Source organism: Orbicella faveolata, unplaced genomic scaffold (assembly GCF_042242905.1).
Source record: "Orbicella faveolata isolate gen_17 unplaced genomic scaffold, um_ofav_v1 contig_2, whole genome shotgun sequence".
Lineage (NCBI taxonomy): Eukaryota > Metazoa > Cnidaria > Anthozoa > Scleractinia > Merulinidae > Orbicella > Orbicella faveolata.
In genome coordinates this window covers 990142-1014105 of record NW_028301547.1, presented here as the reverse complement: position 1 = coordinate 1014105, position 23964 = coordinate 990142, and the positions used below count along the sequence as shown (strand labels likewise).

Here is a 23964-nt window from a genome sequence, read left to right as displayed (position 1 = left end):
GGCGTCACAATAATCATGTGATTTCCCAGCACGAGTTTTCTTCAACCACAAATCCAAAATGACTGGTGAGTGTTGCGTTTCTATAGTAGTGGGGACGGGGCCTGATATTTTTGCAAATGTAACTGTGTTCAAAACAATGTAAAATCGACATTTTCTTGGAAGGACAAGCAAACGATGAACAAAGAGACCATACACATGTGATATATATGATAGCAGTGATATATATCGCGGCGGAAATCGACGGCTTATTTATTCGTTCTTGTCCATTTTCATTGCGACAAAAATATCAACTTCCTGTCCATTTAACCTTCATGGACGGAGCTCATACGATTCATACAGAACTGATTAATTCCGGCGACCGGACTTGAATAAAAACGTTTTTTTGAGTACTTCAGTTGTCTTGATTTCCTTGTTGTAGACAGTTAAGTCCACTAAAACATTTTAAGGCACATTTGCTTCAAGTAAGCCAACATAAACAGCCATTGTTTGAGCTCTGTATGACACTAGTGTAAATAGGTTTCCATCATTCAATAAATGTTAAAGTTAAAAAGAATCTTCGCTTTTCTAGTTTAATGCTAAAAATTTGAAAAAACGTTCTGCTACAGAATTGAACAAGGAAAGACAAAGGATGTATGTATTTCGTTCTGAGAATAATGGGTACAGAAGTAGATATACTGGCTTTGAGTGTATTGTATGGGCGGCTCTCAAAAGGTGTCCAACTTGACAAAACAGGATGATAAAAAGTCTATCACAATGGTGATAATTTTTAATTTCAATTTTTTTAATATCAAAAAAACAAAGCAGGATTTATTATTACCTGTCTCTCACAACGGGAGTCCAAACTATGACTCATTCACGAGATTTCCTCTAAAAGGAATTCAAATCGAAGACGAGCCGCCTTATGATCGGAAATTCTTGTGAAGCTTCCTAAATGAGTTGCGAAACCTATGTGAAAAAAAGAAAGCCGCAAAAAATCACGCCATGCTAATAATAAAAATAAAAGTTTCAAATCCGGACATTAAATAAGTGTCAATTTAAATCAAGTATCGCTCAGTTTAAGACCTCCTGTTTCATATATTGAGTTCAATTCAGATGTATAAGTATTGCTTTAAGTCCTGTTCTCCTTTAATATATCTCTGTTCCTGCCATCAAACTGTCCATATTCTGGCAAACATGTCAGCCATTATGCGACAGCAAGTTCAATTGTAACACTAGCTAAAAATTTTAGAAACAGACAAGTCGTTTTCTTTTCAACTCCCTTTCTCACCTTGTATCTTTGATCCGTATGGGATAACATTGTTGAATCGAAAATTTCTTGATTTTGATGTTGTTGAGCAATTATGCAAAATCATGAAAATGTGATTGTCGCGAAGTACCGTATTTTCAAAGGGACGGGATTCATTTGTCGGAAAAATGTCCTGTAACGAGGTAGTTAAAGCTATGAATTACTTCCCGGTTGCCATATGTTGTGACAACACAACTCTGTAAAGGGCTATATAGCTGATTTAGTTTAGTGATTTTTCACTTCGACGCGTCGTGCTTCTTTGAAAATTGAAAGGGACAAGACAGGTACAGTGTCGGTAGGTTTTCGCTGTTATATATATCAGAGTTGATTAAGTTAAGATCACGGGCTTGGCAAAACTCAAACGGTTAAAAAATATAGCTTGAGCTCTGCTGAGCTTTTCGCCTACAGCTGCCACAAGTCAATCCTTCGCTTGATCACCGCTCCCGAGCGAAGCGACGATTCCAATATGCGAGGAAATTATTATTTAAAAGGACTTTCAGGAAGTCTACTTTTCGCCGCAAAGGATTGCTTTAATTCTCTTTCACGGAAAGACAAGTTCCAACTTACGGCCGGTGAAGTTTTTCTCCAAATTAGTCACTGTTTAATTATGCTAACCTTTTTCAAAGAGAGGCGGTTTCATAATTTATTTGAAAAAATTAGGCGTCAGTTACTGGAAAAAAGGAATTGAAAAGCTCCCCGAGAAGGGAAAAACTTCGCGAAACTGCCCCCAAACTAGCATTTTTTTTCCCTGTTTCAATAATCTTACCGTTGGTATAAAACCAAAAAACTAAAGGGTGTATCAAAGGGCGTATACCCTTTGGGTGTATCATCGGCACCCAAACAAAATGGTCGCAAGAATCTGGGTCGAGAGCAAAGTCCGCTTTACGATCGATTACACGGGCGTCGCGCGTGAGGAGTGATCGTGACTCGTGAGGGGTGGCCTTCCGGTTCCATAGTTGATCGAAACCCAACAGAGAAAGGTCACGTAACAGTTCTCCGATCTTTAGACGGCCAAGTCTCACAAGTGATACTGAACAGGTAAATGCAAACAGCATCAGAAGTTTCAGGATAGCCAAACAGACGTTTCATACCTCAGGTTGTCAACCCATCTTAGCTTTTAGTGCAAGAATGTTCGAAGTGGTATTGAAAATACCTTGAGTTTTAAGGGCCGCAAGATCTCTGTTTGTTTTCTCACGGCTATTTATGACTCGAAGGACGCCGGTTTCAGTTTTTCCAGACCAAATGGTAAAGTAAATTTCCCAATTAAATAAGACAATTATTGAGGTTTGTAAATACCACAGTACATTTTAACAGTACCCATTTTGAGTTTCAACATCATTTATCACTGAAAACAAGAAAACTAGGTATAACTTACACCGGAAGAATTTTGAGTGTCTCTAAATATTCTTTTTACAAAATCCGATATCAGAGTAAATATTTTAGTTGCAGAACTCCATGCGATGGTTCTCTAACAGGACTAGAAGCAGGAAAACCATTGACGGCGTTTTGAGCGAAAGCAATTTTCGAAACACTAGATTTGGGGCAAGGGTTCACATTCGAAATCATGCGATTTCCAAATTTCTTCCCACGCTTCGGAACGTAAGCCAATTTTAAAAACTTCCGTAACTGTGGACCGCTATAGACTTCTTTAACTTGGGCGGTTTGTTTTCCCATTGCAGACCAGGTGATGATTCTCTTGAGAATTCTTGCTTTCAAATTTTTAAATAGTCGCGTGTATATGAATGAATTATTCTATGATGGATAAAAGAAACATTCTCTAGAGAATATCACGTGGTCAAGAGATTTGTAGAATAGATGAAAAGCTTAGGTGCTGGCATTCTGATCCCAGCAGATGCCAGATAAAAGCCACCAATGAGAGAACAATTTTGAAACAAAAGAATCGCAGTTTTCTCGTGATTGGGCCAATCATTACATCAGGCTGCTTACATGCAAATTTCGTCGTCTTGTGAGCGACAAACTGAAACGCTCTTTAAGCTGGCAAGCTAGCACAGACAAAGTGGACAAAACAATTCGGCACATCACAGCAATTAATTTCACGCCAGCGGTGTAATACCAAAGTTATTCTTGAGCCAAGTTAATCTATGAGTTATTTGTGGAATGCCATGTTTCTTTTCAGTTGTCAATAATTACCTTGGTGACCAACGAATTGACTTTCCTTGGTATTTTGGAAACTGTATTAAGTTCTTCATTGTGAAAAGCTCTATATATAACTAAGCATTAATTAGACTCATTATAACCCACAGGCCTACAGAACTAGAAGCTTGGCAATCGTTTAACAAACAAGATGAAAACGTCGACGTTCCTTTTAGTCTTGTTGGCTATAATTTTCGCGTCTTGTGCAAGAATGTTTTCTATGGGGTTACCAATTGGCCTGACAATGGTTCGATCTCCCATTAGGACGCGGAGTGACTCAGGATCACAAACAAATCAAGGTATAGTACGTAGGTTTAAATTCTACACCTTTCAGTTTTGAACTGAAATGCAGAAATGTTTTTGTATAAAACTTAAGCTGCGCAAGCAAAATCTTTCTGGAATTGTTCAGAAACGTTTTTTCGCGTCTCGAAAACCAAATTTGCTGCCGTAGCAAATCCCGCATCTGCCCCCATACACGGAAACGTCAGTACAGTTTAAGTTGCGCGTTTTTTTTTTTTTCACTTCAAGAAGTCCTGCAGATCCGCCTTGTGTCTGACAGGAAACTCAAAAGAATCCAACGACACAAGTACCGCGACCTCCAGACCAAACTGTTCAACTTGTGGGACGAATACGAGGCCAACGAACGGTCAGCCAAGCGGTTGTTGAAAGCCTGCTCTTACTGACCTGAATGCACTGAGGGACTAGGCGGATAAACCAAACAAACAAAAAAACAAACGGCTCTACCAAATAAAATAAAAACAATGATCAACAATGCAATACATAGAATACAGGAAAAAAAAATAAAAACGTGACAATTCTTTTGATAAAAATATAAAATCATAGAAAAAGCCGAATAATTTATGCAAACTTATCTTTATTCAAACTCGTAATCTTTTCCAAAAGCTCCCTTTTCTAAAATTGTTGTTTAAAGTAAAAGAACGAGAACAAAGCAAAAGATTAGCAGTGCTTCATCGCTATAAAGTCCTGAAATTTGAAGCGTACGTCATTGCTGCGTTGTCATGGCAAGTTTTCAACCAATTACGCGCGGTAAAAGTGAGACAACATTTACCGAAAGTCGTTTCTCTTGAGTAAGCAAAACTAGAGGCCGATAACGATAAGAATTAACAAGAACAGTTCAAGTTCCCGTGCATTAACGGGGTTTGAGGGATTACAACGGATAAGAATTCGTGTTGAGGAAAGTAATCGAACGAAGTGATGTTTAGTGTATTTTGAGGGATTACAACGTGTAAGAATTCGTGATGAAGAAAGTAATCCAACGAAATGATATTTAGTGTTACCAAGCGTATTTAAACGAACGTGACTGGAAGCTGCAGTAGTTAATAATCTGAACTGACATAAGTCTCAAGTTCAAAATCATTCCAACTCCAACATCAAAACGAAAAGTTCACGACAAATTTCACTAATTTCTTACATGGAGCGAAGTGACTTCTGTATGGGGCGAAATGACTTTTGTATGGGGCGAAGTGACTTCGATTATGGGGCGAAATGACTTTTGGTTGGGGCGAAATGACCGTAAAGCCTTCAAGACCTTCAGTCCGTTACCTTTTTACGCATGTCCCCAGAAACTAGCTAGTCCTGAGTGTTTTTCCTAAATTTAATAAATAATTTATCCAGCAATGTTTTTCACTATTTTTGCAGTTTCTTCAGAGAATGTCAGACCTTGCGTAGACGAAGCCGATAAGTATTCATGCTTTTATGATATTGTCATGCTTGATGCGTGTGAAAAACAAGTCGCCAGGATGGAGAAGTCATGCAGATTTTCGTGCAACTTTTGTAAGTAGAAAATATGATATAGTCGAACCTCCACTAACGGCCACCTTCCGAAAACCGCCACCTCTCTACAACGGCCACTTTTCTCTGTCCCCAAGGTGGCCATTGCAGTTTTGGAGAGGTTTGACTGTAATTCTTTCTTGTGTCTTTTCCATTGAAAGATATTGACGCCATGTTGTAAATCTCGTTCTCCGTCACGTTTTGGCAATAGCGTTTCCTCCCACTCTTTTTAATTTCCTGCCACACGTATACACTTTCCACCTCTTTCCTTACTCCTGGATTCACCAAGAATCTGGGATATTAATTAAAGATTATGAGAGTAAACAGCGTCACCAAGATTTAGCTTTGTACAGTTTTTCATACGCGCGTTATCCGCGCGTCAAGTTCACCCCAATTTTTAAAGCTTTCAATGGGGACGCCATGTTGGTACCGAGGGGTACCTAAAGCAACATAATACTGAACCTTTTGGTGAAATCAATATTCAACCAATATACATTTTATTGAATTTTCAGGCTAAGAAATCAGACAGAATTGATGTTTGACCGCTTGGCTGAAGAAAACTTTGACTGGAATCTCCCGACTGATCATAATTTATTAATTTCTATTACATTGCTGTTTCAGTTTATGCATATTATTTCGCAGAGAGCATAACAACGCAACATGTAAATTAAATATGTAAATGTTATAAATTAAATTATATTAAAAGAGAGAATGGAGTCCATTATTATTTATTGCACTGTGGAGTTTGAAACTGTTTCATTGCCCGTTACTCTCTGTTTCCAACTTCTTTATGTCAGTTGGCCCTATTTCAAGGAAGAAAAAATGGGCGTGAAAGTGAATTTCTTTATGCAGACCTTTAGCAATTAGCTCGGATAATGTAATTTAAAACGAGTTGGGATTTAGTATTTTATGCTGCGTGCTCTGTCCAGCTACACACCTGTCCCAACAGCCACCTCCCCTCACCTTCCTCCAGGCCCTCCCTAAACCTAACCCCACGGTGATACGATAAGCAACAACGTCTTTTATTCAAAGAGTAGACTGCAAGGCTGATACTACGTGAAAAACGTTTCGAGACACCAATATGTCAAGAACCGATAAAGTAGGATCGCAACAGTGGACAGCTGTTTCGCCCTTCTTGGGGCTCGTCAGCACTGTGTAGCGAAGATATGTAACGCCAGCCTACGTTGGCAGCGTTTATCGTATCCGTTCCCTTGCAGTTTCTGGTTTCTCTTTTATTCAGACTATCTACTGGATTTCCAACATTTCCTCGCCGGTGCCCTGCGACCAGAACCTTCTTTTCCCTTTTTTTTTCACTTTCTAATCTGCGCCATCCAAAGAGTTGAGTAAAGGAGGCTCTACTCGTAGAGCAATACGAGTGAAAGAAGTGTGAAACAACCCTGAAAACGTCAGCAGTGAAGTATACGATACTCTTCAATAGTTACTGGTAACTTACGGTCAACCTAGAGAAAAAAGAAGCAATTGAAATTTAGCCTGTCCTCAGGGAAGCAAAGACAGCCTAATAAAACTCAAATTTTCTGTCAACAATAACCTTGAATTTTGAAAAATCCACTCTCCTTTCAGTCAGGTCCGCTCCGATCCAAGGTTTTCAATTGTGAGACATGATTGACAGACTTGACAGGTTCATTGGTCCCCAGAGACATTGTTGTCATGGAGTTTATGGGGCGCCATTTTGACTCTAAGCCGTGATATATGTTGTTCTTTTCGCAGCCCGGTTAAGTTAATTTTCTCGTTAAAATGCACTTAAAGTATCCGAGAAAAAGAGACGTTTACACTTGGGAAGAACTACGGTAAGTTTGGGTGTTTTGCTTTGGTGCTTCTCTGCCTGTTTGCTGCTGTTTTGCCGATCGAATTGCGTAATTCTGTCAGTTCTCGAATGTGTGTTCTCTCTATGAGCTTCTATAATGAGGTAAATTTAGCTGCCTTCGATCTCGTTAATTAAGCTTACTTAAGACTAACTTCAATTTTTGTATTTTTGTCTCGAAAAACGGAAAGCTGCCTTGCCAAAGCTTTGGGGGTAAGTGCTTCACTTATGAACACATTTTACAACCTATAATTACTCCAGTTAACATGCAGTGAGACTAATGACAGAGGGTGTTCTTGTGTTGTCTTTGTCGTTGTCTTTGTTCACAAGGCCGTCGTAATGTTAACAACTTCCACCTTCTGAATTATTTTGGATAAATTTTGGTGTAGATCAATGCTTAGACATGTCTTATTCGAACATGATAAGATCTCAAATGTTTTCTTCGGTTAACGATGTATTGTGCCCCAGTTTGCGAACGAAAATAAACTCATTGCAAGTGGCCTGATTTCTGGTCTCTTCTTCTATTTAGTTTCGCAAGGATCTTTTTCGAAAAAATGTTCCCCAGGAATTTGAGAAGGAGAAAGCAAACGGGCTGAGTATTAAGGTATGTTCATGTACGTAAAGGGAGACATTTAAACATTTTCCAGTAATGTTTAGTGTCCTGTGAGGATTTTTAAGGACTTGTAAGTCTGAAAAAATAACATACGACATAAAATCAGAGATGTGTACTAAACAAGGTGGGTGTACATAAACAGCTCTCAGAACCTGTATAGTTACAGAAAATATTAATTAATACACATTCCAAAATCTCTGGAGGTCGAGCGCCCCCGGAGAGGGCCAATAAAAGCATTTAAAGTCATCTTCAAAGCTAAACGTGGATAAAGGTGCGAGTGGCTGGTTCAATCAAAAAACACCTACTGTGGAGGATGTGGCAAACTCTCTGGCTTGTATATGTTCCACAATGTTTGTTTCTAGGTTACTCATTTCTGGTTTGTTTGTACATAGTCCCTTTTAAACATGTTGGATATCAAGTGTCTACATGGCGACATCCATCGAACATACAACATGCACGATGCGCTGTACAACTCACGAGTCATCGAGAAATCTTTGGAAATGCTCTCCAACAGATACTTGAGGTACAATTTCCTCATGAAAATTACATTGAAATATGTTAACTGTGTTTTCATGTTTGAAGCTTTTCATTCAGTTTTCAGGAACTGAGAGAAGTCCGTGTGGCTTTTCAGTTGTACGAGCATGAAGACATGTTGGGTTTGGCAATTGATGAACATGTTTTACTCAGAACATTAAAGGTGAGTTCTTGCAGTTTTAGCCTGCGAGAGCCCCGGGGGAGGGGGGGGGGGGGCTCCGATATAAAAAGGATGGGGGTGCTCCTCATACCTTGTAGGAGTTGAAAAGTGTTTTTTTTTTGTTGTTACCTCTTAGGATGTTGAGCCTCAAAAGTCCCACATTGGGGGCTTTTGCAGTACTCTTTAGGGTGTTGAGCCCAGAAAAATGTGACAGGAGATAATGTGTTGTTTTAGAATAAGTTATTGGTACCTTTAAGGGATGAAAAAAGTTTCAAGCCACACCCTTGAAGCAGGATTTTGGTACCTCTTAGGGATGAAAAACATTTCAAGCTGCGCCCACAAAATAGCATCTTGGTACCTCTTGGTACCTCGAGTTGTCCCTGGGGGTGAGAGCATCTGGTTTATTGGAGGTTTTGTTTCACATGCTGGCTGAAACAAGTGAGTTGCTGGAAATACATGTGACATCTGTGTTTGCAGGCTATTGAAGTTATACATGTAGTTTGAGTCCAAACTTGATTTGCAACAAAACACTGAAATTGGAGATTAAAGCAGCAGCCCGATGTGATTACCCATATGTGATGTGCCCAATTACCTATATGTGAGGTCAATTGTTGGAGCAAAATTCCGACTTGCAACAGGGTGTTGAAACAGCAATATAGAGGCTCATAATAATGATGGCGATAAATGATACAGCTTCTGAATATTATTAGGATGTGTAATTTCCAAAATGTTACAACATGAAAAGGGTGGAAATTCAGAGGGGGCAAATGATCTTCTTCTAGCATTGGTACTGACGTTAGATTCCTAAATTATCTACGTAGTTAACATATAAACTCAGCAAAACAGAAAGTTACATGTAATCAACATAATCAAATAATTATTATTTACAGATCTGTGGAAGAGCTGTTTCCCCAGTGAAGCTCAAGCAACATGTAAGTCCAGATAACAGAATGAAAATTTGATTACAATCCAAACAGTTTTAAAACAAAAATTATTACTGTCACATGTACACTCTATATAAAAGCTTGTAGGGGTAACATAATGTTTCATTGCTTGGAGGATAGTTTGTGCACATATGGCATGATTACAATGCACCAATATATTTATCAAAAAGGTTTTATTTGATGATGATTTTGTTTTGTAGATCAAACACATGAGAAGACAAGTACCTGATCGTCTGATGCTTTATGAATTCTTAGATCTCTTGCTTTTGTAAGTTCTTGAAGATTTACATACCTAATCAAGAAATATTTTTTTAATTTCAATTTTGTAATACTATGCTACTGATGGCAGCTAGCTAATCTCCATAGTTTTTTATACTTCATATTGGGAGGTTTGATTTTTTATCAACTGATCAGTTGTTTGATTCTCCTTATTACTTTGTATTTGACATTTTCAAGACAGATCACATACTGATCACTGACTTCATATTACTGGTTGTTATAATTTACTATCACTTAACAATGGATAGCGGAGGCTTCATGCAGCCTAGTGGTTAATACACTGCACCTTAGTTTGAATTCAGAGGGTTAGACTGAAGTCCTGGCTAGGATTATTGACAGTGCTGTGTGGTAGAGCAGTCCCTGTTTTCACCCAGTAGTGTAAATAGCCACTGAGCAGCTGTTGGGACAGCCAGCCAAAATAAAAGCTATGTGGGTGTGGTGGAGTGGGGGGGGGGGGGGGGGGCGGGGAAGATAACTGACCATGATAAACTAGCATTGTATCTAGGGAGGAAGTAGCACTACTTCTAGCAGCTTCACGCTACAGAAGCCGGAGTATTGCACCAACACTGATAACCACCTGACTGCCTTGATCCTTTGGAATATTGAAGTCTTCAACCTTATTATTATTTTGCAGGTGTGAGCGGGATACAGATGTGCATGTGCAACCTCTTCCAAAGGTCACTGGTGTGGATAAAAATAATCTCTACAAGGTCTGATTAGTTAACATCTATAATTGCGCATTTATTGTGGTTTTTTTTTATTAAATTAAATGTGGTAAATTATGTTAAATTATTTATTAAAACTAGTGTTTGTTTTCTGTACATGAAGCTTTGTGATTTTCAAGCAGTCCTTTGTACAGAGGATGAGAAAAAGATTTGTCATTTGGACACCTTATATGAGGTGAGAATGTATTGCATGGATTGAACAGTCTTTATAACCTGTTCACAGACATTATATAGAGTCCACAGAAAAATTAGCTGTTCCTTGATCCAAAGCATTCCTGAAAAGAGACTGGTAGTGTCGATCCCTTGTTCTTCAAACAATTATGATAAAATTTCTGATGATACTTTGAATTACTCCTGAAACATCATTGTTAAGATTTGTAGTGACCAGTGAGTAGTCATTGGTTATTGAGCGCTCAAAGGCAAAAGTGAAAAATCTTCAAAAAACTTCTTGAGTAATGGTATTTAAACCTGAAGAGTGGCAATAATGTGGAAGGTTGGGGGGAGAGTGGAACCAGTTTTTGCCTTATATTAGTGTCTTTTAAAATTATAATATGACAGGAAATGTAGATTTTGTTAATATGCATCTAAATGGTACATGTGTTTTATCTTTTTTTTAGCAAGGGTCTCTGAGAGCAAGCTCAAGCCATCAGAGGGATCTTCCGTCATGGCGGCTACTGCACCATGATTTTTTTGTTGATAGCAACCCAAGGATAGAACTAGTAAGAAATTAAATTTTCTTCACCTACAGCTGCTGACAGGAATTATGAGTTTTGTGCTTTTAAGCTTTCTCTCACTTTCATATAACTTTGAAAAACATACAGCACAACATCACTGCCCAATATTTAGCTTTGATTTGAATGTTCTACATTGGTCACATAGGAGGATTAATTCATATACAGACTTCGTACTTCAAATGTGTTTGTTGCTTTGATATTTAAAGCTGGGTTGAAATAATTTAAGGATTTAAAAATATGTAAAAGATACATTTGTTTTTGATTAGGTGAGCAGACAGCAACAGAGGTCTTTGGAACTTTGTGATCATTTGGGTCATTCTAATAAAAAGGTAAATTTATAAACTAAGATGTTTGATAATTAACACATCTGGTAAAAGGTAAAAATAATTTGCTGAATATTTAAGTTGCTATTCATTTGTTGAAAGTCAGTGTCCTGAGCCTATGATTACTTACATTTTGTCACAAGGAACTTAAAAGGAATGTTTCTATAAATTTTAAAAACAGAATTTCTTTTACAAGAAATTATGCAAACAAAGAGCTAAGCTACATAGTCTTCTGCACGCATTGTTTGACTATGATGTCTTCTGCAGGTGATGCATGCCAGATGTGGCTATACAGGAGCCTCTAACAGAACAGCTTTTGTTGACTTGAATGATGTCAGTAGAAAACTAAAGCCACCAACAAAGCAGCCAGTCCAGTTTGTAAGTACCAAGTTTATGCAAAAACAAAATTGTAATTTCTGATCTTTCTTTTTACCATTGCTGGACTCCAGTGTTAGGCTGACATGCTGGAAGTTATAGAATTATGATTATAATATTCAAATTTTCTTTCAATTTTAGGGCCCTCAACAACAACAGGAGGAAACTGTCAAGAGTAAGGATTTGATATTTTGAATATTGCATTGATGTACGACCATATCATTGTTGCAACTAAAAAAAGGAATGAAAATATTGAAAAGATTTTATTTAAAAATTGTAAACTTGGTGCATTGATATTCATCGATATGGTGTACATGGAATTTTCATCAGCCCGTCCAAAAGTCAGTTTGTTTTGCACAGTAAAAAGGAAAAGCAAAAGAGAACTATTTGTACATCTTATATACTACATGTTACGGAAAACTCACAATAAGATACCAAGGTCCATATATCTGGTCAAAACTTAGCAAGGACGTCACCAACCCTCGTGACATTTAAGATGAGAATAAGAAAAATTAACCTTTCAGACCTCATTCACAACAATAGTAGTTGCTGCAAACTATGTAAATTGTGAACAGAATCATTTTATATTACATTATAGCCTTTATATCATTCTGCTGTAAGTAAGTATTTTTCAACTTCAATATTTAATTATTAATTTTTGTAAACTAGTCATTAGCTATTGAAGTTAGGAGTCCCCCAATTAGCTAATCTATAGCTACACTGACACGATAATAAAGTTTTCGTTCGTTCGTTCGTTCGTGCATACTACTGCTCATAGACGTAAAGGAGCTGACAGTCACAGCATTTCGAGTTATTTTGGTCACGTACAAAATTACCTTTAAATTGAAGGAAACCTGAAAATAGCAGTTTACTAAGATAGAAAAAGAAAAACACCAAAGAGATAACCATAAAGGAACAAGGATGGTTAAGGATGAAGAAGATTGACACGGATTACAAACAGCGAACTTGAAAAATTTAGGCTAAACTTTTCAAGATGCGCAAATCGTGACGTAGCTCCGTCGATATGAAGTTTTGGAATAGAAAGAAGGAAGAAAATAATCATTGGAAGAAAACAATGCTTACCCAGTAATTTGTTTCACTATCAAGTTAATTAAGTTGTGTGTTATTAATTTATCATTGCTTATATCATTTACAGATGAAGAGGCATTACAACAAGAGGAACATTGCACCGAATTTGAACAAGCTAGATTAAGTGGCTCATCAGCAGGATCTTCTAAGTTCTACAGAGAATTTGATGGAACCACATCAGCAAAATTATCAAGAACTTCAAAACTTGGACATCAAAGAATTCTTGTTTCATCGCGGGTAATGAAATAATCCTTAACCTTGTGTGATAAGGGGGCGTTAAATTGGCAGCTGGTATTTCATACATGTAAAGTTTATTTTGTTCTCTAATCCCACAGTTTAGTTTGCCTGACAGTGTGTGTTATTGCATTTAATTTTAGGACCTACACAATTCACATGTGATGTCACAAAACTTACAATGGGATATTGAAACACAGGTTAGTGACTTCGTATTATTTTATTTTTATGTTAATGTTTGTTTTTGGTCATTTGACAATGTTGGTTGTGAGATAACTCTAGTGATGACCAGTCATGTAATATTTTTTGCAGTCTCAAAGATTGAAACAAAGAACTGATAAACATATGAAGGAAAAGTACGCCAGTTACTACAAAAAGCTGAAATGTTTTCAAGATCCTGTTGAAAACCCAGAAAATGAAGGTGAGCAAAATCTTGTGAAGGGTGCAGTTATCTTGAACAAATCGCGGCAGTAGAAGATTAAACAAAAGCCTGGAAAAAATTGATGACGTTTAGTTTTAGACCTAAAATCCGACAGCGGGCGCAGTCTATTAAAAGCAGTGTGAGAATCGACACAGAAATACCAGACTCATTGTGATGTACATGTAAGGCCCCAGAGATCGGTATAACCCCTCGGTTTTGAAGTTTTCAAAAATAGGGGGAAAGTGCATCAAGACCCTCTATTTCTTTTCCTGTCGTTTTTCCTGCTCTCCCCCGCCTCCCACAATTAATGGAGCCCAGTCACGTGGCTTTGAGTTATTTTGGCTGCAAACAAAATTACCTTTAAATTGAAGGAAACCTGAAAACAGTAGTTTATTAAGATAGAAAAACACCAAAGAGATAATAATAAACCATAAAGGAACAAGGATGGCTAAGGATGGAGAAGATTAACACGGATAACAAATGACGAAATTCAAAAATTCACAAGAGGCTTAACTTTTCAAGATATGCAAAGAAGCTCCTTTAACACTGAGCTAAATGAACACTTGGAACACGCTAATCAGTTTTCGTGTAAAATATTACAGTTTGTCACGTTTTAGTGTTTGTAAGGATTATAACCAAATAAATATTTCTTTTAGGTTCAAGGCAGCTCAAGGTTAAGGTATTCAATCCCTAATTTTCTTCACTGATACATGTATAAGAAAAATAAAATGGTATTTCGTGCTGTATTGTGTTTTAGAATACTTTTCCAGTTTGTGTTTTGATATACTCTATTTTCATTTTAACAGTGGTGGTACATGTAGATTAATCGATTTTGATCATGTTTGGGTCTATAATATTGCAGGAATTTCCAGACGCCGATTCAACATTAATCAAAGCGACAGATTCAGCGCCAGTAGAGCTAGTCATTACCCCGCGAAAACAGGTGCCCAAGAAAGACTCGATATACTCGTCGTTAATGGAAAGACTGCACAAAACTGACTCCTTGCTGGACTTTGGTGAAGTCCGAGTTCAGTCCGAGTTCGTGCCATCTTTTGTTAGTGACAGTGATTTCTTTGCAAGACGAAAGTTACGCGTGGGGAAAATGGCTCCAAAGGGACGTGGCGTGAAAGGAACTGTTCGACTTCAACGGCTGGGCTCGCTTAGATCAACACAACAGAATGACGAGGAAGACGAAACAAAAGAAGAAGGAGTTGAACAATTACTAGAAAAACTTCAAGAAGCAAACTTTGTAGCGAGTGGAAAAAAGGGTTTCGCCCATCAAAAACAGTTTGTGTTCGCTTAATGATAACAAATTTCGCAAATCAAAATCATATATTTTTTGGAAAAATGATAGAAGTCTATCAGCATAACACACACAAAAATCTATATGTGCCCAATTATAACCCACTCAGCTGCGGAATGAAACACTCGTCCGGGACTTCCATACAAACTGACGGGGATGGGAAGGTGGGATAGAAGAAAAGTTCTAAAAGTTAAAGTTATAGTTATAGTTATAGCCAGGTTTTAGCTGGCAGTCAAACCTAAGCCGTCATCACACCTGTCCCTTAGATGAGAGTCCCCCCCCCCCCCCTTCCCCACCGCCGCTGTAGCAAAGCAAAAGTCGATCGATTGACACCTTTGTGGCACCTTTATTTCGGTTTCCATCGCTCGGCCAACCCATAGTTAATAGAGGGGAATAGTTGTGGAACTCAACAAAGTTCTTTGTTGCATGTTTTTGTTCAGTTTTTTGGCTTTGACCGTGCACAAAACACGATTGTTGTTTACTACTGACTGGGGAACGAACCAATAGAAACGTTTCGGTTACGTAATTCTTGCGTAATGTATGAGCGCAAAACAAAAGATTGTGCACGGTCGCGGACCTTCCAACATGAGTCTTGAAATCTTTGTTTGCTCCTTTGATGTTTGCTGATCTTCATAACCATTCCTCTCTATTAACTATGGCCAACCTGAGTGTTTTTTTCATGAAGGCCAGTCTCGTTCCCAGAGCAGAGGCCGCGGTCCTTTGCTAAGCACCTGGGGACAACTGGGGACGAGATCAAGTTGCGAAGAGGCGGGATAATCAATGCGGCCACGTGCAGCTAGGTGCGCTTGAGGGCTGTTGTTTGATTGGCTGAGAACATAGGAAAACTGACAAAACGATGTCTTGAAGGTTGTCAATAGTAGGGCCCCAAAACACACCCCCTACTGTAGGGGTGTGTTTGACGGTAAAAAAGACCGCTAGAAACTCACCTTTTTTCACAAATCACGGTCATAAAGTTTATTTACTTGTTATACCTGTCTGCATATTTACAGAAATGTAATATAGTGCTTGAAAAGGACTCTGAAAAAGAAAGAATAGTTTGCTCATATCCGAGTGTTTTCTTTTTTAAACTGCACTTGGGACCGTGATCATGGTATCCCTGTGCTTTGCCTTTCCGCTCTATGTAGGGCTTGAGCCCATAAAGGGGTTGAACTCTACGAACAGTGAATACAATTACCAGCTGCTCATTTTCATTTTGCGTGGTAAACCGTGAAGTGATGAATTCACACGCGGGCGGCCACGACCGAGCGTTCTACTCTGTTTAGACTCTTGACCTTTTGAAGGGGAGGAACAATAGCGGGAGAAGCTGAGGACTCAAAGATCTCGCTGTCCATTTGGCATGGAAGTCTTGCACGCTTTCCCCGTCAACCTTTATGAACCGGCATTGTAAAAGTTCAGTCAGTGAGATTTGTACAGGCCCGCAAATGATCCCCAAAATGGACCGCAAATGATCCCAGTGCTGGAAATGATTCCCGCAAATGTACCGCAAAAAGAAAGTAGGAATGGCTTGGATTCCATGAAACGTCTGCGGATGTATATATTAATTTTTTTAAATTATCCTAAGTGGTGTCAGGCATAAAGGCAACAATAAAAACGAGAAGTACTCGGGAATTCTCACTCTCCACCAAACTCGAAAGTATAGCGAACGTTCGCTGTCCGACAGTTCGAGGGAAAACCTAACCCAAAAATTGCGAACACAGGATCTACGCTCAGATAGTGGTAAAGGAAGTAGCTCAAAAACTAGAGACGAAGATGATTGACGTCAGCTCTTAAATTCATCTTTTGGTTTAGACTTGTTCGCCCTTGCGCTGGCTTGCGTTTCGTTCCTCAGTATTCGCGGTGTAGGGGATTATGACAAGGAACAGAATACTGAAAATAATTTTAAAAAACAGGAATAAGTAGTATACGTAGTCGGTATGCAGAGAAGCCAATCAGAGCACAGTATTTTTTGAATGAATCAATAAGAAAGCCGGATATCGCCCACATGACCAAAACGGTCATTTTGGACACACCCCCGTGAGGTCACGACCCGAGAAGGATCTGACGTCTTCAAAAGGCCCTACGTCACAATGGAGGACCTGGAAAGAGTCCTTGAGGCGCATTCTGGGGTAAGTAGGAAAAAAAGAGACGGAGAAGCAATTTTCAATGAAACTCAATTTAATTTTATGATACTAAAAATTTACAATATTTTTTTACCCCTACTGGCCCTGTCCCACCCGAAGGTGATCCGTCCGAAGACGCGCCGGCCAGCAGGGGAAAACTACGTATATATTTAAAAATTTTTCAAAAACTTTTTAAGATTAAAAATTGACAAATATTTTTGTACCCCTGCTGACCCTGTCCCACCCGAAGGTGATCCGTCTGAAGACGCGCCGGCCAGCAGGGGAAAACTTCGTACATATTTACAAATTTAATAAATTGTCGACGTTGTGTATGTTCACGTCATCCAGAATGACCTTGGTGTATCCGCACGGATAGGATTCGAACAAATCGGGATCCGCGACCCCCTTGCCAAATACGATAAAGAAAAGGGAAGAAATATTGAACAGCAGCCTATGGTTAACCGAAGCATAGTGCTTGCAGTGTTGGGTTCTCTCAAATCCGTTATAGATAACCAAAATAGCTGATTCAGTCGGTGATCCTTGGACTCGTGAGTCCTCGACATAATTGCGGGCAAACGAACGGTGAAAGGAAAGAGATCTGTACCGGCCCGCAAATGATCTACTACTGGCCATAATTAAATGCACTTTGCTTCACGAGGCACCGAACTCGATCTTAGATGTAATTCTGCTGGCTAAATACCGGTACATGGGTACATCAGAACAGTACGTATCCAGCAGTTTACAATTTTCTTCATTGTTTACTCCATTCTCTAAGACCGAGATCATCAAAGCCTTGGTTTCCATCTGAATAGATTTTCAGTGTTCTTCTGATTGATGAGTTTCTTTTCTCATCACTTGTTTGTTCAATGATTTCAACTTTTCTATGGAGTTAAAGTATTGTCGGTCGCTGAAGGAGAACAAGAGACACCATCTTCATCCTTAATGCCTTCAGCGGAAACACACGAAGCAGAGTAAGAAGCGGAAGCACAGGGAGTCTTATTGGAACTCTCAGAGGAACTCTTACAGCCAGGAGAGGACTTCCCTTGTTTCTCCATTTTTGCCTCACACCTGCAAAGATAGATCACGACTTTATTGATTGTTGGTTCTGATCTTAGAGTCTTTGAATTGGACCAACAACTAAAATTGTTTCGGTCATTTTATGTAACACAATCGCCTAACATAGTCTAAAATAGCGTCACCTATAGCTTGTAATATGTGGGACAGAATCCTTAACGTTAGCGAATGCTGTGGTTAAAGGGCACTGTCATGAACATGTAAACTGAAAACCCTAATGTTGATGGATGCCTAATTATAATTGTCTAGTTTTGCTATCAACTTTTAAATAAGTGTATTGAAGCTATAAAAGTAGTGATATAATGGGTAACTAATGCACATTGCAAGGTTGTGGTATCAAATTGAAAATGCAATGTTCAGACACATACATAAATCCACACAGACACACAGACAGGCTCATAAGCCGGCTGACATTCATATTTACATTTTGATCATTTTTTCTGTTAATAGTTTTGTCTTATTCTGCTGTTTTTTTGAAAACACAACCAACTTAACAAGACAAAACCATCAACAGGAAAAGACGTCCCTCTGCAAAGGAAGACAGCTAAAAACACCCTTTTTCGCTGTCAAAGAAAGCTAAAATGACTGATGACACTTTTGTGACAGAATGACTGGCTATGTCCCATCTCGTTCAGAATCATATCATACACAATGCATAAATGTATTTTACATTATGTATGTGTGTTTGTTTGTTTTAAAAGAATCCTTACTCGAGCAAAATTCTTTTTCTTGGATTCCAGGGCGGCTTGATGTTTCGTTGTTCAAGTTCGTCCCAGTTTAAGGCCTGGAAGAACCCATGCCTTCTGATCCACGGGTTTGATCCACCCTTATAACCAATCCTTCTCAAGGGGTTCTTTTCCAAGAGCTTGAGAAAACAAACCAAGGTTAAGATATTGTAATTCTAAGAGACATATGTATAGCCCAACGAGGTGCATATGATAAGTGCGAATGTCTAAAATATCTAGAATTGTGGCAGCTGAAAAAATGCGTCAGTATTTGAAGTTATCTTCCTACAGCGCAATGAAACCCTCGGTTCTTCAAACATAAACATGTAGTTTAAAAGTGACTTTCAACTGATGGAATAAAAAGAAGTTGTCTTTATATGAGGAGGGAAAAATGCATGTCAGAAGAGCTGTCATAAACTCAGTTCTCTCTGAATATATGTAATCGTTAGTTTTGGAATAGAAAAGGAATTTTACTCTGCACTATGTCTACCTACCTGTGTTAGCAAATTCCAAGCAATCACAGACAATTTACGCCTATATTCCACCTCGTCTGTAACTATTGCGTTATAGAGGTCTTGGATGACTTTTTGAGGAAACGGCATCTGTTCATGAAGAAAAAATACATCAAACCGGGCATGGTCTTGATTCAAGGCCTTGATTCATGGTTACTGACGTCAAATGGTGTCCTATTTCCAGAGGCCCCAGACCTCCTTGAACACTGTAGCGCGAAAAATGATGGTGTTTATTCATGACTCTAAGGGCTATCGTAAAGAATTATATTTTTTCCTTGTTACTTTAAAAGAAAAAAAACGAACACATAAGGAAAAAAATTAAGTGCTTTTGCATCTAAAACAAATTACTGCTCAATGCAATTTTTTTTCGACCGAGTTGCTTAAGTTAAACGCGTCTGCACAAATGAGTCCAGGCCTCCTTCGTTCCTCAGGGACCGGAATTTACCGATTATCCTAAAACAGCATCGAAGTTCTTCCATCGAGTTTCTGAAAACTATTACAAGAGTATCGACAGCTGAAACTAAAGCCACTTTTAACTTGGATAATCACAACTTCTGTCACAAACCATGGATGTGAGCATATAGTAAAGCATCACTCCAAGCGACCACCAGTCACAACAGGAATCATATGGCTGGTGTTCAATTACCTGAAAAAAAGTCATAATGAGAATGAAGTCACGCGGTTGCCATCGATTTTAATGTAGTGAGGTGTATAAAGAGCATGTAGAGCGACACTTGACAAGATCAGACAGGATCTCAGATAATAACACAGAGAGATTAAAACAAAAAGCGAAGACAAACATAAATCTGTTTGTTCATCTCCTCACCAATTTGGACTAAAAAGAGTCTCTTATTTTGCTCAGGGAACGAGCATACAAACTCGCGCGAAAATCACCTCGCGTGAGACGAGTCTCCTCGTGCAATCATATTTTTCGAGTGGGAACGCGTTCTTACGTGCTTGTGTGCTCGAGAATTCGAGTGCTCGTGTGCTCGTGTGCTCGTGTGTTCGTGTGCTCTTGTGTTCGTGTGTTCGTGTGCTCGTGTGCTCGTGTGCTCGTGTGCTCGTGTGCTCGTGTGCTCGCGTGCTCGTCTGCTAGTGTGCTCGTCAGTTCGCGTACAGGCTTACTCGACTAATATTGAAAAGGAGGTGGGACAGTTCATATTCTAGCTCTTCTCACCCGATGACCTGAGTCAGACACTATAATTTCCAATAATTTTTCATTTTCGAGGCTTGAGATTAGACATACCTCAGGCGCCATATATGAAGGTGTCCCGGTTTCCCAATCTTCTTCGATTTTCTCTCCCAGCAACATGTCATCCACTGCCAGACCAAAGTCGGCGAGTTTGAGGTGTCCCTCCTCATCCATAAGGACGTTCTGAAGCTTCAAGTCTCTGTCGTAATAAAATGAAAGATAGAAACAGTTACAAGAATTTGAAGTGGCTTCCATACAAAGTAGTTCTAATTCCCCAATATTAGTGCATGCGCAAAGCATGAGAGGACTGGGTACAAGTCATTTAAATCTATGACAAGTCGCCGAATCATCGTTGACAATTTAAGTTGAAGAGTAGCAAAATGACTGACTTGTGAAAATTTCCAAAGCTCATCAGTAAAGATGGCCTATCTACTGTGTCCATACAAATTCTCCTCAACATGGACATATAGTATGCTTTGATAGATTGGAAATCTTTAAGAGACTTTGTATAAATTGAGTGGTATTAGTTTTGACATTTTACCCTGTTGAAGACTGTATTTCAGGCAGTCGAAAGCTTGTAATCTTTAACCGCTTTAGCCAGAGATCGTTTTTAAATTTTTACCAGGTATTAGTTTTGTTAGAAATGTTAGTGCGGTTTCAACTGAGTGCCGTAAAACCAAAACCAAAGTAATCACTCTAGCCAATCACAAAGGACATAGACAATACAGTGAACCAATCAAAACTCGAAGTAATAAAATGACACGAAGCGCGGGAAAACGAGTGCGAACGAGTAACGATTGGTTTTGGCCTTAAAATTGGCGCGAGTTTTTTAAGCCAATCGCGTAGCGTACTAAGTGCAAAGTCAATTACTTTTCGACGCTAAAATAAAAATCGCTCTGGTAGCCGCACTGTACTCTAACGAGTGTGGGTAGCCGTATTGTACGTATTCAAGTGTGTGGTAATTAATAAAAAAAAGTGCTGTAAAATGAAGCAACATCTATTTTACCTATGGACCACTCCTTGCAAGTGTAGAAACTCTAACCCACAGATAATTTCAGCGATGTAGAATCTAAAACCATAAAGAATGAAAACATCACAATAATGAGACTATTTGTATTATTAGAGAACAGGCATTATAAATTGGAGTTACACTTTGAAAATATCGAGCATCAAATGTTTGTTGCCTTCCAAAGAACCATTAAGACACTTCATCTTAACTTTGTTTATCATGAAACTAATCGTTTTAAATACAGTTATTTCTCCTCGTATTTTATGCCAATAAGGCTAAATGTTTAAAATGCAGCTGTGCTACTTTTCTGCACACGTTGGGAGCCTGTGATGATAGATAGTCTTTATCTCTATGGGCCTGTGAACTCTAGATATGCAATTATATATTAACGACTCGATGACGGCACGGCGCCGCAAACGCGTTACATTTTCGATTTCATCTTACCTCGCTTGCAATTCGCTGAACCGTTTTTTGTGCATCTCGAAAACCTTCTGCAGGTCCCCTGCGAGCATAAACTCCAATACCAAATAACGGCAGCCCTGAAATGTGAACAGAATGGAAGGAAATTGATCATATAGGATACGGCCAGTTATTGTTACAGTATTATGAAATGCAAACTCGCCTTTAGCACGTTAGGGGTATTGCTAGAGAATAATAACCTCGGTTACTTTCCACTTCTGGGTGCGTCACGTGACGTGCTTGTACCAATCGCACACGAGAAAGAAACATGTGGTTAACAATAAACAGAGGTTTCAAGACAACAACAGAAAACAATCGCTGCAAGATCGTCTGACGATCATCAGGCTTTCAAACAAAGCTAAATTCGTTTTTCCGTGAGTTACACGATAACTCTTACTGTAGATACACCCAAAGGAATATTAGCCACCGTCAAGCCCTCTTCCGGGAAAAGACTGGAGGCAAACCTCAGACTTATCTCCAGAGGGGGGTGGGGGGGGGGGGGGAAGTGAGGGAGGGTTAGTGAGAGCATGCAAACTAAAATGGCTGTAAACGATCAATTGCTGCCCTGTGTTTTAGTCGAAACCCTGGGGTAGTTGGAAAGCTTAGCTAACTGATCAAGTGGCATTCGATTTTCACATACCTCATAAAAGAACTCTCCACAAAGTGCGGACAGAAAAAGATTCCAAGTGGAATTACCGAGCTCCAAGATTTTTCTCTCGATCTCGTAACTGTCTGGATCAAATTTTTTTAATTCCTTGACGGCATAATCCATTTTGGTGTCATTTTGTCGATATAGGCTAACCTAAATAACAGGAGTAAAATGAATGCGTTACTGTATTGCCATGATCCGCCATTGAAGTGTTTTATATAACACCAACCCACACATACAATACTAGTTCTCTGAAATGGCTAATTTTCACGTAATGCTCGCTAGAAATTAGATTAGAACTGTCAGAAGTGAGACTTCTCTGAAGACTCTACGAGCAAACGCAACAAATTTCAAACTTTGTGGACTAAAGATTCGCCTAAGATTGGAATTCCTGAAGTATAGTTATTCTTAATTTTAAATTTTCCTACTTTTCCGAAAGCTCCTTCTCCAAGGACTTTAACCTCGGTGCAGTTGGATAAATTGTTGAGCCACTGAGCATGCACTTCCTTTCGACGAACTTTATTTTCCTCACAGTACTCGTGTTGTTCTGTGTTCTTTCGTTTTCTTGTTCTTGTCTGAACAAAAGAAGCACAAGAGAAAAATATACTTTAACCTTTTACCTTTAATTTAGAGCACTAACAACTTAACGACTTTAAAATTTTTACGCTTTAATTCACACTGGTATTTTCGTGTGAGAGGCATCTTATGCATTCAGCTATATAAACCGCTGTGTTCTACTAACACGTTTTTCTTACTCAATCTCTTACCTTCTTGTGAACTGATACCTCCTCTCCCTTCACTGTATTGTCGCTGAAAACCAAAAAAAGTTATTGGTGTGTTATGATTGGGTTTACCTTAGAAAGAAAAACAGTTTATCTTCGCGAGAAGACTGGAAAATTCTCTGGATATGCTGTTACAAGTATACTATTTCGCCAGCAACTCTAGTCGTTGCGAACTGATCGAGCGATCGAAATCGCAGTTCTAATAGTGATTTCAAATTATGATTGCTGAATCGAAATCTCGTTTCTCATAACAATTTATAATAATAGTTCCTGAATCGAAATCGTATTCTGATATCGCATAGTCCTTCGCGATAATCGCTACGTTTTTTGCTGCGGACCCTCTTTGCTGGCTCCGACGAGTGAAACCACGAGTCGCTACTTGAACTTATAGGACAGGGGTAGGACAGGGGTAGGACAGGGGTGTTCGTGTTCTTTCTGAGCTGAGTTTTTTTATGCCGGCATACAGGGTAGCTTTTCGTCTGGCTTCTCCTAAAAGGTGGGTCACAAACGCTTCGTATAAACTTCGAAAAATTCCGTACGTTTCAAAGCAAACTCTTTATCAAACACAAACCCCAGCACTACCCTCCGTTTTACACTTGCACCCAGTCGCACGGGGCTTCAGGATGACGTAAGCTAACTTCTTCGACCAATGGGAT

General features: G+C 39.0%; 2 protein-coding genes and 1 long non-coding RNA gene across 5 annotated transcripts; 2 read left to right on the top strand and 1 right to left on the bottom strand.

The window, feature by feature from the left end:
• Positions 1–1516: 1516 nt before the first annotated feature.
• LOC110062585 (uncharacterized) lies at positions 1517–5942 on the top strand. 3 transcript variants are annotated; one of them, XR_002298108.2, is made up of 4 exons: positions 1517–1580; positions 3550–3738; positions 5099–5233; positions 5743–5942. It is a non-coding gene; the product is annotated as an uncharacterized LOC110062585 (long non-coding RNA). The 3 variants fall into 3 exon arrangements; XR_016207060.1 differs by having other exon boundaries at positions 1532–1569; XR_016207059.1 differs by lacking the exon at positions 1517–1580 and adding an exon at positions 2246–2323.
• A 584-nt stretch (positions 5943–6526) lies between these two features.
• LOC110062634 (uncharacterized) lies at positions 6527–15852 on the top strand. Its single transcript, XM_020769576.2, has 18 exons — positions 6527–7038; positions 7244–7265; positions 7582–7656; positions 8058–8188; positions 8260–8362; positions 9250–9291; positions 9504–9571; positions 10217–10292; positions 10411–10482; positions 10925–11026; positions 11308–11370; positions 11632–11742; positions 11881–11914; positions 12896–13065; positions 13206–13262; positions 13375–13483; positions 14140–14162; positions 14346–15852. The coding sequence occupies exons 1-18, from the start codon at positions 6986–6988 to the stop codon at positions 14784–14786; spliced, it is 1752 nt and encodes a 583-aa protein (XP_020625235.2). The 5' UTR covers positions 6527–6985; the 3' UTR covers positions 14787–15852.
• A 1091-nt stretch (positions 15853–16943) lies between these two features.
• Positions 16944–23127, bottom strand: LOC110062581 (protein kinase C-like). The gene is made up of 9 exons (XM_089289059.1): positions 22955–23127; positions 22518–22679; positions 21863–21957; positions 21416–21478; positions 20464–20608; positions 19783–19863; positions 19200–19307; positions 18691–18845; positions 16944–17974 (listed from the first exon to the last, which is right to left on the bottom strand). Exons 2-9 carry the CDS (start codon positions 22647–22649, stop codon positions 17788–17790), a joined length of 966 nt encoding a protein of 321 aa, XP_089145185.1. The 5' UTR covers positions 22650–22679; positions 22955–23127; the 3' UTR covers positions 16944–17787.
• Between the last annotated feature and the right edge of the window lie 837 nt (positions 23128–23964).